At 44.4% G+C, this 15,729-nt stretch overlaps 1 protein-coding gene across 2 annotated transcripts; it reads right to left on the reverse strand.

Moving 5' to 3' along the window:
• Window positions 1-1,886: 1,886 nt before the first annotated feature.
• Window positions 1,887-14,242, reverse strand: dnmt1 (DNA (cytosine-5-)-methyltransferase 1). 2 transcript variants are annotated; one of them, XM_068727840.1, is made up of 35 exons: window positions 14,043-14,242; window positions 13,551-13,587; window positions 12,835-12,942; window positions 12,505-12,742; window positions 12,305-12,377; window positions 12,103-12,202; window positions 11,974-12,014; window positions 11,826-11,880; window positions 11,378-11,461; window positions 10,952-11,061; window positions 10,699-10,817; window positions 10,513-10,605; window positions 10,281-10,432; window positions 9,897-10,084; window positions 9,641-9,655; window positions 8,464-8,644; window positions 7,712-7,809; window positions 7,409-7,553; window positions 7,175-7,290; window positions 6,887-7,088; window positions 6,674-6,807; window positions 6,404-6,583; window positions 6,086-6,310; window positions 5,814-6,006; window positions 5,365-5,455; window positions 5,130-5,264; window positions 4,748-5,030; window positions 4,524-4,665; window positions 3,990-4,156; window positions 3,706-3,883; window positions 3,065-3,260; window positions 2,813-2,976; window positions 2,490-2,606; window positions 2,198-2,291; window positions 1,887-2,116 (listed from the first exon to the last, which is right to left on the reverse strand). In XM_068727840.1, exons 1-35 carry the CDS (start codon window positions 14,087-14,089, stop codon window positions 2,082-2,084), a joined length of 4,536 nt encoding a protein of 1,511 aa, XP_068583941.1. In that variant the 5' UTR covers window positions 14,090-14,242; the 3' UTR covers window positions 1,887-2,081. The 2 variants fall into 2 exon arrangements, with proteins under 2 accessions (XP_068583941.1, XP_068583942.1); XM_068727841.1 differs by lacking the exon at window positions 9,641-9,655.
• Window positions 14,243-15,729: the final 1,487 nt, after the last annotated feature.

Consider the following 15,729-nt stretch of genomic DNA (forward strand, 5'->3'; position numbering starts at 1 on the left):
CTGTTTGTGTAGCGCAGCTTGATGCTGAGGTGTGAGTGGAGCTGGGCCTGTTCAGTGTACCAACAGCCCCAAGTTGCTCCTAAGGTCCTGAAGTAATGAGGGTTGAGGTGCTGAACCTTCATCTCATGCTAATGCAGATGTATGTATAGTGGAGTTAAATCAGCTAATATTTCACTCTTTGAGCTACCTTAGCCAGAGTAGATCATTTTAATTTAAATAATTGACCTGGATTGAATGCATATTAAATTGCAAATAGAAATTGTAAAGCTGTTACAATTGAAGCCTAAAGGCAACAGTAGAAGTCCATTAATATTAAGTCATACAGTAACATAACATTTACATTAGTCATTTAGCAGACGCTTTTATCCAAAGCGACTTACAATAAGTGCATTCAACATTGGTAATCAAAAGAACTACTAGTCACCAGAAGTCATAAGTACATCTCCTTTTCCAAACAAGCATCTAAGAGCATGAAGCAGAGCATAACTCAGAGCCAAAGTACAGAAACAAGAAAAACAGTTAGTGCTATAAGTAATACGAATACAATAAGTGCAACAAGCTAGTATGAAAACAATAAGTGCTAAGTGGAAGGCTCAGGGTAGCACTTCCTGAAGAGGTGGGTTTTCAGCCTGATGAAAGATGGGCAGCGACTCCGCTGTCCTGACGTCAGTGGGAAGTTCATTCCACCACTGTGGGGCCAGGACAGAAAACAGCCGTGACCGGGTCGATCGGCCGCCAGGACCTCTGAGCGACGGGGCAACCGATCGCCCCGAGGCAGCAGAGCGAAGTGGTCGGGCGGGGGTGTAAGGCTTGACCGTGGCCTGGAGATAGGAAGGAGCTGTTCCTTTCACTGCCCTGTAGGCTAGCACCAGAGTCTTAAACTGGATGCGAGCTCTTACAGGTAGCCAGTGTAGAGAACGGAGAAAGGAAGTTGTGTGGGAGAACTTGGGGCGATTGAACACCAGGCGAGCTGCAGCTTTCTGGACAAGCTCCAGAGGTCTGATGGCCGACGCCGGGGCTCCGGCGAGTAGAGAGTTGCAGTAGTCCAGGCGGGAGATGACAAGAGCCTGGATGAGAACCTGCGCCGTCTCGTCAGTCAGGAAGGGACGAATCCTCCTGATGTTGTAGAGCAGGAATCTGCAGGAGCGTGTAACGGATGAAATGTTTGCCGAGAATGACAGTTGGTCATCCAGGGTCACACCCAGGTTCCTCGCAGTCCGAGTTAGCGTCACCACGGTATCATCAATGGTGATGAACAGGTCCCGGTGCGGGCAACCCTTCCCCGGGAGGAACAGTAGCTCAGTTTTGTTTAGGTTGAGCTTGAGGTGGTGTGTCGTCATCCACTTCGAGATGTCAGCCAAACACGCAGCGATGCGCGTCTCCACTTGGGTGTCACCGGGGAGAAATGACAAGACCAGCTGGGTGTCATCGGCATAACAATGGTAGGAGAAGTCATGCGAGCGAATAACAGAGCGAACCCAGTAACAGGGTTCAAGAGCCGAAATACTGAGTCATAAATTAGTTTTTTTTGCTTAAAGTAAATGTCTTATTACTTTTCTTCTCAGAGTACAACAGAATGTTACATTTTAAAGCTCATTTAAAATATAACTCTCCTGGGGAATTTTATTACCGCGTACAATTAAACTAAACCATATCCATCGTTTGTTATTCATCACATCAGGATTAGAGATTTTAGGTGTGAATATGAATGAATGAATGAATGAATGAATATATATATATATATATATACATACACACACACACATACATACATACATATATACACACACACACACATACATATAGTTAACCTTTAATACCCACTTTATTAACATCACTTCCTTAACTGCTTTATGTCAATGTTCATACATGAAGTCCACAAATAATCAATTTCATAAGAGCTTTATTTGAAATATTACACATATAAAAACTACATACAATTTATTCCACATGATGATTAAAAGCAGTTAAAACAAAAACATCGAATGGCACGGCACAGAATGTCCATGTGACACCGTTAAAAACCAGCTGGTTAAAAGAAAGATTTGTGGAACCGATTCTTGCTGGAAGGGAACCAGGAACTAGTCAGAGTCCATCTTCTCCTGTTTCACCGTCTCTGTGGACGAGAGAGAAACGGGTGAGTAACTCAGCATAGTCACCGTTTAATGAATCAGGAGAGTAGAGTCGGATGAGTCACCTGAAGCTTGTTCTTCCTTTATTCTCTCCATCACACACTTCTTCAGCTCCAGGCCGATGGCTCTGGAGAGTGGGGGGGGCACTGCATTTCCAACCTGCTCAAACAGGAAGAAGCCGTTACACAACCCGACTGTTTAAAAAGGTCAGAGGCAGTTTGTTTCTCCCAGTGGGCCTTGAGCAACTGTTAAATAAACATTTACTGATGAACAAGACGGAATCATCCCAAAACCTAGTGGCAGATGAAAGAAAGACGCTTTCTTTCCGAGACTCGCTGAATGAAGTGTGACTTTTACCTGTCTGTGTTTGTCCAGGATGTTTCCAAAGAAGCGGTATGTGTCGGGGAATCCCTGAGAGCGAGCGCACTCCCTCACACTGACCACTCTGTGCTGCTCAGGGTGCAGAACACGACCCTGAAATCAGAACAACCAGATTTACAGTAAAAGAGGCCAAAAACTTGTGACAGGCCAAGGATTTGTTTTTCTTTACAGAAGTGACATGAGGAATGATACCAATGCTGCCTTCCAGACAACTCTGAACTCTAACATCTCCAGTTTTGAAATATTTTGGCTGAAATTAGTTTCCCCCCTTAAACCCAATTATAAAAAGGTTGCCGTACCTGCTTGCCCATGGGCTCAGGGTTGGTGACGGTTGTGCTGAAGAAGCCGTCCCACTCCAGTCTGCCGTAGAGTCCGGCCCAGTGGTTGTGGCGGTTCCCGGTGTGGGGCAGACACCAGGGGATCAGGGTGTTGAACTGTCGGTCTGCAGGGTCGCATGGAGTCCCTACAACGACACAGACACAATCAGAGCTGCCTCTAAAACAGAGAAGTAATCTCCGGCATTGTTCAAGTAGTAATCTAGAGCTACGTACCTCCTGAACACGTGCAAACCCCCCGGAGAGCACCGGTGCTGCTGCGGCCGTTCTTCTTATCAGAGTGAGAGTAACGCAGCTTCTTGGTCATGGTGCCGTCTTTCAGCCGGACCTCCAGGTTGGGCAGATCTCTCCAGTCGGAGCCCGGAGCCAACGGGATGTGACGCATGCGCCCTTCAACCAGAGCACTCATGTCCTGAGAGACAAGAGGGCTCGTTAGAAACTTAAAATTCACCATCAATTAAAGAGGCGATCCCGTTAGGATCCAACATCACCAAAACACATCGAAGTTGTCAGATGCCTGAAATAAGATCTGTGGTTAACATAAATGTAAGAGATCCTCAACGCATTTTGAACACGGTGGTTTCCAACAAGCTGCTGAATGAGACTAGAGTTTGTCGGGGACATTAAACGTCATCATGCAGACTTGTCCTTCATGGCCTTGCTGAGTTTCTAATTTGTTTGTTTATAGCTTTTTACTTCTGGCGACTAATTTATGCTTTACAAATCATGAAAGTGTTCGTTTGTGAGGATCATCTTGCTGAAGAAAACCTGGAAGTATCATAAACGTGTTTGCACCACAGAGCTTATTTTCTGCAATAATCCAGAGGAGGAAACTCTTTGCTGGCCTTCCACCTCACCTTGCAGATGTGATCCCTGAGGATGGGCTGATACTGCGTGCCTCTGATCTGCCTCTGGAACCAGGACTGAGGCTCTCCGTTGTAGGAGATCTCCAGCCCAGCTGCTCCATTGCGAATCTCTGGCAGGTCAGACATGGTGTCTCTGACAGTGATGGTTCTGTAGATTCCTCCATTACCTCTGTTCAAAGACAGACCATTCAGTTTAGTGTACGGTCAGATAAAAGACACCGTTTGATCTAGGATGAGAGATCACTAAATGGAGGAGAAGAGGACGTTCACATTACCGTGTGACGTTGCTGACGTATTTCCTTTCGTCCACCACCACGTTCAGAGAACACGCTCTGGGAGCAAACACATGCAGAGGCTCAGGGTAGCGAGGCAGCTTCTCTCCAGGAGCAGCAGCCAGGATGATGGCCCTGCGGCGGGTCTGAGCGACGCCGTACTGACCGGCCTGAGGACAGCAGCGAGCAGGTTAGTGCGCCGGTGAAGCACCTTCAGTCATCAGTCAAGTAGTGGCATGTATGACTAGTTTACCCTCAACAGTCAGGGAGGGAACAGTGACTGTTATGAGCAAAGGGTTAGAAGAATTTAAAAAATATATTCTTGTTTTTCCACATTAAGTCGAGTTCTGTAGAATAGAATGACAATAAGTTTAATTACGGCACCATCTTGTGGAATACCAAGTCCGTTCAATTTCTGTGGTTCAACTCATGAGTTAACAGAAATGTTCAGCTGAAAGCTATTTCAAACCAGGTGATTTTGTTTCAGTCTAGTTTAACTTTATTTTAGGTCACGATAATAAGCCGAGTCAGACCCACCTGAAGGACGCCAAAGGTACACTGGTAGCCCATCCGCACAAGACAGCGCAGAGTCAGCTTCAGGACCATGGAGCTTTTGAATGAGACGAAGTTCCTCACGTTCTCCAGCAGGAAGAACTTGGGTCTGTAGTAGTCACAGTAACTGCAACAGAGGACAACTTATTCTCAATGTGCACTCGTGTGGTCTATGCTGCATCATGGCTACAATAAATCACGACACCGACCTGAGATAAGAGACCACCAGTGAGTTCTTGAATTTGGAGTAGGTGCGAGAGTTGAAGCGGTTCATCCCGCTGAAGCCTTGGCAGGGCGGTCCTCCACACAGCATCTCCACGTCGCCCTTCTGAGGCAGCTTCTGGCCCAGAGAGTTGGTCTTCTCTCCAGACATGACCAGCTTGAGCAGGACGTTGCAGTCCTCTGTGAACACCGTGGTGCCGGGGTTGTTGAGCCTGAAGGCCTGTGCTGCAGGCTCCCACATCTCTATGGCCCACAGAGTCTCCGTCATACCTAGAGGAAACCAGCAGTCACGTTTTCACCAGCGTACTGGAAAATAAAGACGGCAGCTGCCAACACATCTGTGCAACATATTTCACAAGTGGAATTTACCAGCCTGGTGGAAGCCTTCAGAGAGTCCACCGCAGCCAGAAAACACATCCAGCGTGCGATATTTGGGCACTTTAAGAGTCTGTGGTTCATTCTGAGAGTCCTGTGGTTCTTGTGCAGCCTTTCCTTTGCCTTTACCTTGTAGAGAATAACGGATCATAGAATTAGGACTTCAGTGAACATAAAACCAATTTCAGATTAAGAATATATATACACACACGAGTGTGTTTATTATTACCTTTTCCTTTGCCCTTTCCCTTGCCTTTATGAACAGCTGAGCGGGCATGATTGGGAGGATCTTCAAAGCTTTTTGATTTTGCATTATAGGCCTGTTATAGAGGAATATATATAAGAATACACTGCATTGAAGATATGTTCAAGTATGGGCATCATGTTTCCTTATTTTCAATAATCTTAGTAAGAGACTTGTACACTTTGTTTAACAAACAATGCATTTTATGGCTTCATTTACCCCCATAGACCCTTTACAGTTTGTAAACAATGACAAGTTTGGCAACTGAAGTACGACTGAGTGCAGTAGCTTATGAGTAGAACACACACACACACACACACACACACACACACACACACACACACACACACACACACACACACACACACACACACACACACACACACACACACACACACACACACACACACACACACACACACACACACACACACCTCCAGGAAATAGAAGCGGTCAGGTCCACCACTGGAGTAGTCCAGGACCGATTCATTCAGGTCTTCAGCATATTCTACTTGGCAGCGGCCGAGCAGCTCCGTCATGCTGACCGTCACCTCTTCATCGCTCCAGTACAGCTGATTGATGTCCGAGTGGTAACTGGCTTTCACACCTTTGTGAGTGTTCTCGGGCCTGGAGGAGGAGACGACAGACGGTTAGTTCTGAACACTTATTGGTTCCGGATCAAACTCCGAGTTGTGAAGCATTTCACCTGTAGAACTTGTAGAGTCGCAGTTTGACCTCCGAGGTGTCTGCTTTCCCGTTGCTGCGTCTGTGACAGAAGATCTCCTTGATGCGCCCGATGCGGAAAGGCTCCGGAGCGTCCTGGTTTGACCCCTTGATGTAGTCTGAGGACTTCCTGTAATACTCTGGGTACAAGTCTTCATCCACATCCTCTTTCCTGTGCGAGCGCTTCACTGGACTCGCTGGCTTCACACTGAGGAGACCAGAAACAGAGGCAGTGAGTCTCGTATACATTCTCCTCGTTACACCTTTGAGTGAATCAAACATTTGTCATCACTTCACTCACGTGAAATTGAAAGAGTCGGGATGCAGGTAGACACTGTCTCCCACTTTGAACTGTTCCCCCTGGAAGCAGGCCAGAGCATAGAGAGCCTTGGACTCGTGGTCTTTGTCCGCGATGGGTTCAAACGCACGAGGCCTCTCCCGCTCCTCTCGCTCTTTAGTCCGAAAGCAGCTGCAGCAGAACCTGAGGGGAACATATCCACAACACGGTAAAGGAAAATAAAACAACTACACTCACATGTAGAGGACAAATGCATGTGTGGATGGTGCTTACGTGAACTTTGAGTCTTCTGATGGAGTGGTCTTGGGAGGCGACTCAAAGCGGGAGTAGTCCGTGTCGTACCAGAACTGGTAGAAGAAACTCTTCCCGTCATCCTCAATCACCTTGATTTCTAAATCCATTCCACCCTAGAATACAAAACGTAACCATGAGGTCAAGAAAACGGTTTGACAAACGGCAACTTATCCTGCTGTTACGTTAGCGTACCTCCATGGCCCAGTTGTCAGACGGGGCCTTGTACATGACGTTGACTTTGCCCTGCACATAGTTGAGCAGCATGTCTTCACACTCGTCCACCATGACGAGCTCCAGAGGATCAGAGGACTCTCCCAGCACCGTCTGAGTCCCACGATGGAACCAGTGGGCATGAAACATCTTCCCATTGTTGTCCTCCCACAGCGACGCGATCCTGAGAATGAATACGTCGTTAGAATCATACAAGACAGTGACAACTTGTTTTCATAGAGTCTTAAAATAAAGAAATAATAATCATACCGTGCAAGATACAGAGGCAATGTTGGATCCTCTGATGAAACTGAGACGCAGTCGCCCACCTCCAAATCCTCGTCATTCACACAGACCTTCTTGTAGTACTGCTTCTTCCCCTCAGTCTGAAGGAGACAAATACGTTTACACACTGCTGGATCCTCATACACAACAGAAACACCATTTTAACAACAACAACAACAACAACAACAACAACAACAACAACGTGAGGGAGACAAACACCTGAACAGACTCTCCGATCCAGGACAGTTTACACTGGGTCTGCTTCTTCCTCTTGGCTTGAGAAACCTTCTTGGCCTTCTCCACTGGAACATCCTCTTCAACGATCTCATCATCTTCAGCCTCCTTTACTGCGAGGTTTGGGCATCTAAACAAATGATGCATGTCAGCAAAAAAATGAAGGACTAAACGGGTCAAAGTACAGAAAAGCGTCACTTTAAAAATTCTCATCTTTTCTTCAACATTACAGGCGTTTGCTCATCAAGCAACAAAACAAAGAACAAACTGATCAGAAGACACTCTTACCTTCTCTGCTTACAAGCCTGCTTGCTTTTGCCACTTCCCCCAAATTTGATCATGTCCTTGCAAGCTGGACACTTGCCACAATCAGGAGATTGGCAAACCTGGAGACAATAAAAGAAGGAAAATGCATTTCAAACATTGCATATTATAGAGGACACAAATTAGGAATTCTTCTGACACCAGTATCCGAAACACATCAGATACCGTCTGAAATGCTTCATCTGGTATCAGAGAGTATATGAGCCGATCCGACACCACACAGAACAATACCACACGTCACTCATTACCCGATCCACACTGCACATGTGCAAACTAATACTACACTCCTGTGGTTACACACGCATGCATCTCATTTCTTCCATGTTAACACCACATTGTAAACATGAGAGCTAACGTTAGCCGTTAGCAGCAGGAGGTGCAGCACAGTCCTGCTTGGCTAAACAAAGACACTAACAGCAAATGATAACAAAGGGCTGCATTGAGATATATTATGATGCGTTGAAGCTCATATTTACTAAAAATAAGTATTTGTTCAAATGTAATTTTGTAAAATTTAGCTTTTGGTGAAAAATGTAAATATAGTCGTTGGAAGGAGATGTTTTCACAGCAATACATCCTTGATATTAGAGGGGGAATAATGACCTGTTGGGGACCTGGTTGGGCCGATACTCTGAACATTTCTACATTAATCAAATGCACATGTGACGCTGGTCATGAAAGTGAAGCAGCACCGTTTAAACACCGACTACACTCACCTCACAAACACCACAGCGCTGTCTTTTGGCCGCAGCACCGTCTTTATCATTCTGCTCTATCTGATCAGAGAAGAAGGTGTCAAAGATCTGGTACACCAGCGTGGTGGTGGTGGCTTTAGTCGGCCCTTTGTCCTTCTCGATCTTTGTTGGGTGACGGATGGCCTGTCGTCTGGCAGCTCTCCTGTCAACAGAATAAAGTTTGTGTTCAGAGGAAACGGTGTCGAGCCAAATGGACCAAAACACCCGATGAGATGTGGAGCGATGGCATCATGAAGCCCCGGGCTGTCAAATCACCACAGCATCAGGCCATGCAACACAAGAAACAAGCAAACAGACACAGTCAAGACGTTCAAAGCAGAGTTCCCGTTAGACTCAACCGGCCAACAACGTTCTGATGAAACACCGGGCAGCACAGAAAACACTGACGCAGCGTTAAACTGGTGGTTTAGAGAGATCGTGATCTCATCGGGCAAAACAGCCTCTTATAAACAAGCTTTGCTGTCGGACTTCTTGAGGATTCTTCCAGGAAATTTCACAAAGTTGTGGGACAACAAATGAGAGAATCATCCCGTAAGGCCAAACTCCTCACAGCATCGTCATGATTTATGAGTTTTAACTATCCCACATTCACATTTTTAAGTGTAAAAAAAACGACTTATTTTATGCACGTTTTAAGTGCAGTGAGAAAACCTGCCGATGTTTATGGCTTTGCTAGACTTCTGCATTAAAGATTACCTTTAAGAGTGAAAATATAATTCTCTCGTCTACCAATTACGTTTTGGGGCCACTTCAGCCCATTATGACTCAATATGTCACAAGTACAGAGCAGCAGGAAAGCAATTTTGCACATAACAAAATCTCATGACTGATTAAGTTTCTTAGTGGGGTGAGTCAGCTTTTGTTTCATATCCATATAGAGAGAAGTATTTATAAACTGCTCAAGTCGATTACATAAAGTGTGTCTGAAGATGTGGAAAAACTTAAAGCACAATCAGTTGTGACTTAAGGCACTAGTGTAATGGCCAGAATTCAAATATGCCAGATTCAATACCACAATGTAAAACTAAAAAAAATTCTAGCGTGAACTCTGGTATAAATGCTCTTTTGGTCCATTTTGCTTCTTTCACAATGACACACCACCATACAAGCTCAGGATGCATTCAGAAGGCCTACCTACCAGTACAGCAGCATGCTGCGTTAGGAAATGTCAAAGAATGTTAGACATCAGGGACAACAAGGAGCAGAAATACACAAACAAACAAACAAAAAAAAAAAAAAAGTGGGAAACTTCCTGAAGCATTTGTGTTGCAAAGGTGCTTCTGCCAGCAAAACTGAAAACAGGGAGCTTTCACTCAAGTTAAGTATGTCGTTTCCACTTTGACCTAAAGGAAGCGTTCTTGGTAGAATAAATCCTAATCCTCTTGCAGCCATACCTCTTCCCCAGAGTGACTCCTGCCAGCTTGATCAGGTCTCTCATGCACGGAGTAACGATGATGGGCTGCTCGTCGGAGTCGCCGGCCTCGTCGTAGCTCTCCACCTGCTCCACCACAAACTGGGCGTGACGCAGCAGCGTGTCCTCCGTGAAGCAGTTGAAGTTCAGCCCTGCAGGAGGGACAGTCGTCTGAGGACCGGGGAGACAGAAGCCGATTGGTGTCCTGGTTTTAAGAGCTACAGTACATTGCATTCCTCAGCGTGAGACTGATCTAACCTCTATAAACACCCTCTGAGGTCGTAGGATTCTCCATAGATTCTTTTTTTTTAATCGTCAAATGCATAAATTTGACAGGACGCTGTTGTGAATAACTACGAGTCTTCACCTCAATCCTGTTGAGAAGGTCCTCATAAGACGCATCAGGATTCTTCTGGAGGAACTCCACCACGATCTTGCTCATGTAGATCTTCTCCTGCATCACAGCAAAGATGGGTCCGTACTCCTCACTGGAGTGCATCAGGATGTAATCGGCAAAAGCTGGATAGTGACGATAGACGACCGTTAGAACATCATACAGAGAAGAAGATGAGAATTTTGGGAGCAGGAAACTTTGCTACCTGTAGTGAAACCAATTAAAGCCTTTTCTCCACCATCAAAACCAGTGATCCACCAAGCATTGATGGGACCAAGCTTCTTGGCAGGAACACCACCTGAACAAATACAACAATAAAACCACACGTGTGAACGTCGGCTTGTTTGTAAAGAACATTTACAACGTTTTCTTGAAATGTAGGATTTCTTACCATCCAGGCACGGGTTGTCATCATAGATGGGTTTGACCACACAGCTGAAGTAGAGCTCCACATTCTTCTCAATCAGCCCGGAGTCAAACGGACAAAGGTGTCCTCGCTTGTCATACACGCTGCAAGACAAGAGGCAACGCCACAACGGACTCAGGTGCTGCAGCACAACAAGCTTCACACCAGCAGCATGAAATCGGTAGCGCCGGTCCAACAAGTGTCTCCTAAACTCTGACGTCTACGAAGAATAACCGACCTGAAGTTCGTGATCTTGTGCTGCGGCAGATCCTCGTAGCTCTCAAATCCATCCTCGTTGGAGTCAAACAGGGAAAGACGCTCGTCTGTTAACATCTCCGGTTCATCCAGCTGAAGAGAGCACAACCGTTCAGGGTTTCACATGCTTCTGCTCAATTTAGATTAACATAAATACATATTGTCCTGTAGTGCTGTGCATCAATCTAAATTGTTTTCAAGAGTAGGCAAAAATCTCACCAAAACAAAGGACTACAAAGCACTTTGCTTGTGCTCAAAGCACCCAATTTTTTTTTTTTTAAACTCAGAAGCCATAGGAAAAAAATAAAAATAAATTAAAGGATATCATGTGACAAACTGCATTCAAAATGTAGTCTATTCAAAACATGTGAAAGTCAAACAAGTGTTGACTTGATTAATAAATTCTCACCGCATTATCAGGATCCCCTTGAAAGAACTTGAGATCAGAATCATCCAAGTATTGTCTGCAGTCTGTACATTTGGGGGGTGGTGTCTGAAATAAACAAAATAAAAAGATTACACAGGCTGCATCAGTAAGAAGCATTAAGGCTGAACTAAATCCCTTCACACATCGAGTCTGGAGGGGTCAGAATTAAATGTAATGCTTTTATTACCTGGGACAAATAATGAAATTTAAGACTAATCCTTTTTCATATTTAAATATGCATAGCAGGCAAACATCAAGCCAAGTACTAAATATTAGGTCTAACAGAACACTTAGGTGGGAACAGTTTCCTTTGGGCTAGATAGTCCGGTTCTGCTGGAACACATTATAGATTATTCTCTACAGGTAAATATGAGAAGTATTAAGTGAACAGGGTTCAGACACGACACCGAGCTCAACGACAAGTCATTACCTTTGCAGCAGAAACCGGTTTCGTCACCTCACTCTCAGATGTTTCTGGAGCAGCCCTGCATAAAGAAAAGGATCAGTACGTTATGTTGGGTGAGCTCCATCACATCACTAAAATATAGATAGATATAGAGAGAGAGATAGATACTTACTTTTCATCGGATTCCACTTTAAGACGCTTCTCCTCCCGAGACTACAACAGATTGATAAAGTATGGGCAGTGTTACACACCAGACACAGCTCTTTGTGTGTAAACATCACTGAAAATATAGATGATTCACCTCCTCATCATCATCCTCCTCCTCCTCCTCCTTCTCTTTCTTCACTTCATCCTGTCCATTAGCAGCTTCTCCATTCAAGTCGTCAGACTTTCGCTTTTGACTGCAAGACAGCCGTAAAAACAGAATAAAGACTTGTACATGTAAAAGAAGCAGACGATGGAGAATAAAAGTATGAATTACAAGATAAAATGAATTTACGCACACTTTGGAGAACATTGACAAGATGGTTGGCTGTTTCCCAGCGTTTCTTGTAACCCTGGTACTGGCTGGAGACTCTGCAATGAACAGAAACAAGACTAAGTTCATCCTATACCTTTGTTTTAAATCATTTCATTTGTGAATCACTCATCTGGGAATGAAGCTGCTGCAAAACAAATATTGAGACGAAGTCTAACAACGTACTTTTAGTGTCAGAATTTGTTTTGCTCTTGCGTCCACCTTTCCCTTTGGAAGCTGTTGGCGACTTGACAGCCTCCTCTTCCTCCTGTACGTCCATGGTGACTTCTTCACTGTGCTTCTCTTTGCTAGAACCATTTGTGAAAACAGTCTTTCCATTCTGCTCCACGCCGTCAACATGTGAGCCATTTTCGAGACTAAGCTCTTTTCCCAGCAAAGCCTTTACTTTAGAGATGTAGACCTCCTGAGGAAAGCACACGGTATCGGTCACAGGAGGAATAATGAGGAGACATTTCAGGAGTAGTTATGATTCGGACATCTTTAAGAGTCACCAACCATTGACATCTCTGAATTTTTCATTTTTTCCTCCAGGCTGGTCAGCTGGTCCCGAGCGTCCACATGCAGGAAATCCTGCACCAGCTTGAGCTTCTCTTTCACATGATCCTGGAACGGCATTTTAAGAAAAAAAGGATCTAGTCAGTAAAGCTAAACTTTAAAAACATGTAACATTTTAAAAAGACAGTTTACCTTAGGCAGTGAAATTAAAACACATTCTTATACTACTTTGATTTGAGTGTCGACAGATACTATTGTCCTAAAATGCATTGTCTAACATAACCAGAGATGCCAATTGATAGCATATGCTTTACAAAAACACTCATCTTCAAGAGAACACCATCAAGTGTTGAACTGATGATATCTTCAGGACACTTTGGGGTTGTGATTGTGTTTAAGATATTAAATCCATATTAATTTCATGACATCCATGGAGCAGCCCATAGATTTGTATCTTGAGGGCATCCTATGAACAGTTCATCTTTAAGCTTATCTAGATTCAAATATATTATAATTGAACTAGACGATATTGCAGGTTTTAGATAAGTGAAAACCAATTAAGGAGACAAGACACTTTGAACTTTAAAATCATGTTCAATGGTCTTTAGAAACCCAAAATTGAGTCACCAGCAAGAGCAATTAGTGAGCAGCTCAGTGACGTTAACACTTTACTAACGTGTAGCCGTTCAAAAGGAATAAACAGACACTGAACCTACCTCGTCTGAAGAGCCGTCCTCATCCAGCACCTGCAGCCTGTGAAAGTCAAAACAACGCGACGTTAAATTAATCCACGCACACATTTCCCGACACGGCTGTATAGCAGTAAAACGCGTGTTGACAGCGAGCTAGCAGAAACATAGGGAACAAAACTTCCTGAGTGGCGCCAAATCTCACACGCTGCTCCATCCATTGACAGGCTATAGATGCTAACTGGCTAGCGTTAACAGGGGGAGGGGGGGGGGGGGCTAATGTTAAGTGAATGCAGCATCAGTCCCGACTGTCAAGTGACAACAAGCTAACGCTAGCTGCAGCTGCTAATAAAAGCAAAAAGGTAAAAACGGGGCAGCCCTGCTCATGACAGCCACAGCAGCTAGTTACACGTGGTTTAATTTACATTGTGGTGGCTTTTTGACTAAGATATCAAGCTGCATGCATGCTACAACATAACGACATTATTAGCATTCAGTGTTAAGAAACGTTAACGTTACCTTTTCCTGACATCCGCTGGCAGAGACGGGGAAGTCCTGGATGGCATGGCAAACAGCTAGCTCAACGAGTGAGATAAAAACGATAAAACTGGGTTAAAATCAGTTAAAACAACGTTTAAACCGGCCGTTGGTCCCTACTGCGCGGCTCCAGAGCGTCTGCCTGTCGTCCCCTAGCAATGGATACTATAAGCAATTCGGGCGCGCGGGCCGTCTTTTCGCGCGGAAACCCGGGTGTTGTGGACTGTACCACTTCAGTGATGTGTGGGTGAAACACTTTCAATAAACTGCGTAATATTTCCCTCCTGATTACATCGTCTGAATGTGAATGAAGCCCATTTTCGTTCTACAAAAAGCTTATTATAACACAAGTGTGATGGTCATATGATTGTATTTTTAACAAAAATATGTATTTTGTAAAATGAACAACCAACTCGACTTACCCCTAATGTGTTCTAGATGCTTTGGTGGACTGACCAGGCGGAAGCAATCTGAACGCTGTTTACTAAAGATCTATAATATCAATAAATGTCTGCATTTGAGATGAGAATGTATATGTAGCTTATCTATACTTTTGATTGAGCGCATATAATAGATGCCATTGTGCTTGCAGTGAACAATGGCGTTGTTGCGTTAATGCAGGCTAACGGCTGTAGATGACTCACTTTGCTGCTGTGATATAACGTTGTGTTTGTGGTTCTGATGTAGAATGGGGCTCTCTGTGTGTCTCTCTATTATAAGTAGATACAGATGTACATTTTAGCAACTTCTGTGATTTTATTTTGTAGACCTGTAGTTCCATTTTTTGTTGGAGAAAATACAATTACAATTTGACTATACGCCCATTCAGCCACAAGGTGGCAGTATGTCATTGATAAGTCTTTTTCAGGTTGTCAAATCGTGGTTGTGGATCCTCTCCGTCATATTGTACATGCAAATCCAACCAGGCCACATTTACCACCAGTCCCAATCACATAAATTAAATTTCTAGACCTATAGGCAGTGATCAATTTCCAGGTATTGTGTGTGTGTTATATTTACATTATCTAATGGAGATGTTAAATAAGTATGTTATTTCTTCTCCATGTCTATTTTTCAGTGTTCTTTTTGCAGGGACAAACCCACATATGTCTCGTGTGCTGACTTAAATGTTTTTGTATATACAACTTCACCTCCAGGTTTCTGAGTCTGATGTCATATCCTGCAGGGCGCTGGAAAGACTTGGCAGACATCCCAGCAGCGCAGCCTCCTGGGGCTGATTCAGCCAATGTTCCCACCCAGGAATCCTGGACGTCTGACAGGAAACAAGCCCAACTCTCCCAAGGCCACTATAAGTCAGTCTACCCTCACCCCGAAAACCTCTCCCGGGGCCTTTCTTTATACTTCTCTCAGACAAACTATCTTACAAATAGACATTCTTCCTCACCACACCCCATTTCCAGCCTCCCCTTCTCTCTGCCTAGCTTCCCACCATAGCCCTGTCTTGCTTTAGCCTCGAAGCAATTTAATAATTTAATTAGGTGAGAGAGCCGTGATTAATGGCCAAACAGCATTTGCATGTACACTTTCATGTTGAAGCTAGTGTTTTTCTGACCATGTCAGAGCATGTTTGGATTAAATGCTCCATTTTGAATACTTCTCAGATGCACGCACAATAGTGAGGCGTCTCAGGACCTGCAGAGAAGCCACA

Source organism: Cebidichthys violaceus, unplaced genomic scaffold (genome assembly GCF_023349555.1).
Source record: "Cebidichthys violaceus isolate CVI_PGR_0920_01 unplaced genomic scaffold, fCebVio1.0.p SCAF_40, whole genome shotgun sequence".
Classification (NCBI taxonomy): domain Eukaryota; kingdom Metazoa; phylum Chordata; class Actinopteri; order Perciformes; family Stichaeidae; genus Cebidichthys; species Cebidichthys violaceus.

Excerpts from the sequence above, each read along its gene's own strand:
- dnmt1 (XM_068727840.1), bottom strand. The coding sequence starts at position 14,089 with ATGCCATCCAGGACTTCCCCGTCTCTGCCAGCGGATGTCAGGAAAAG. Across the intron at positions 12,743-12,834 it reads AAAATTCAGAGATGTCAATG|GAGGTCTACATCTCTAAAGT; the intron begins GTTGGTGACTCT and ends TGCTTTCCTCAG. Across the intron at positions 3,884-3,989 it reads TACGTCAGCAACGTCACACG|AGGTAATGGAGGAATCTACA; the intron begins GTAATGTGAACG and ends GTCTTTGAACAG.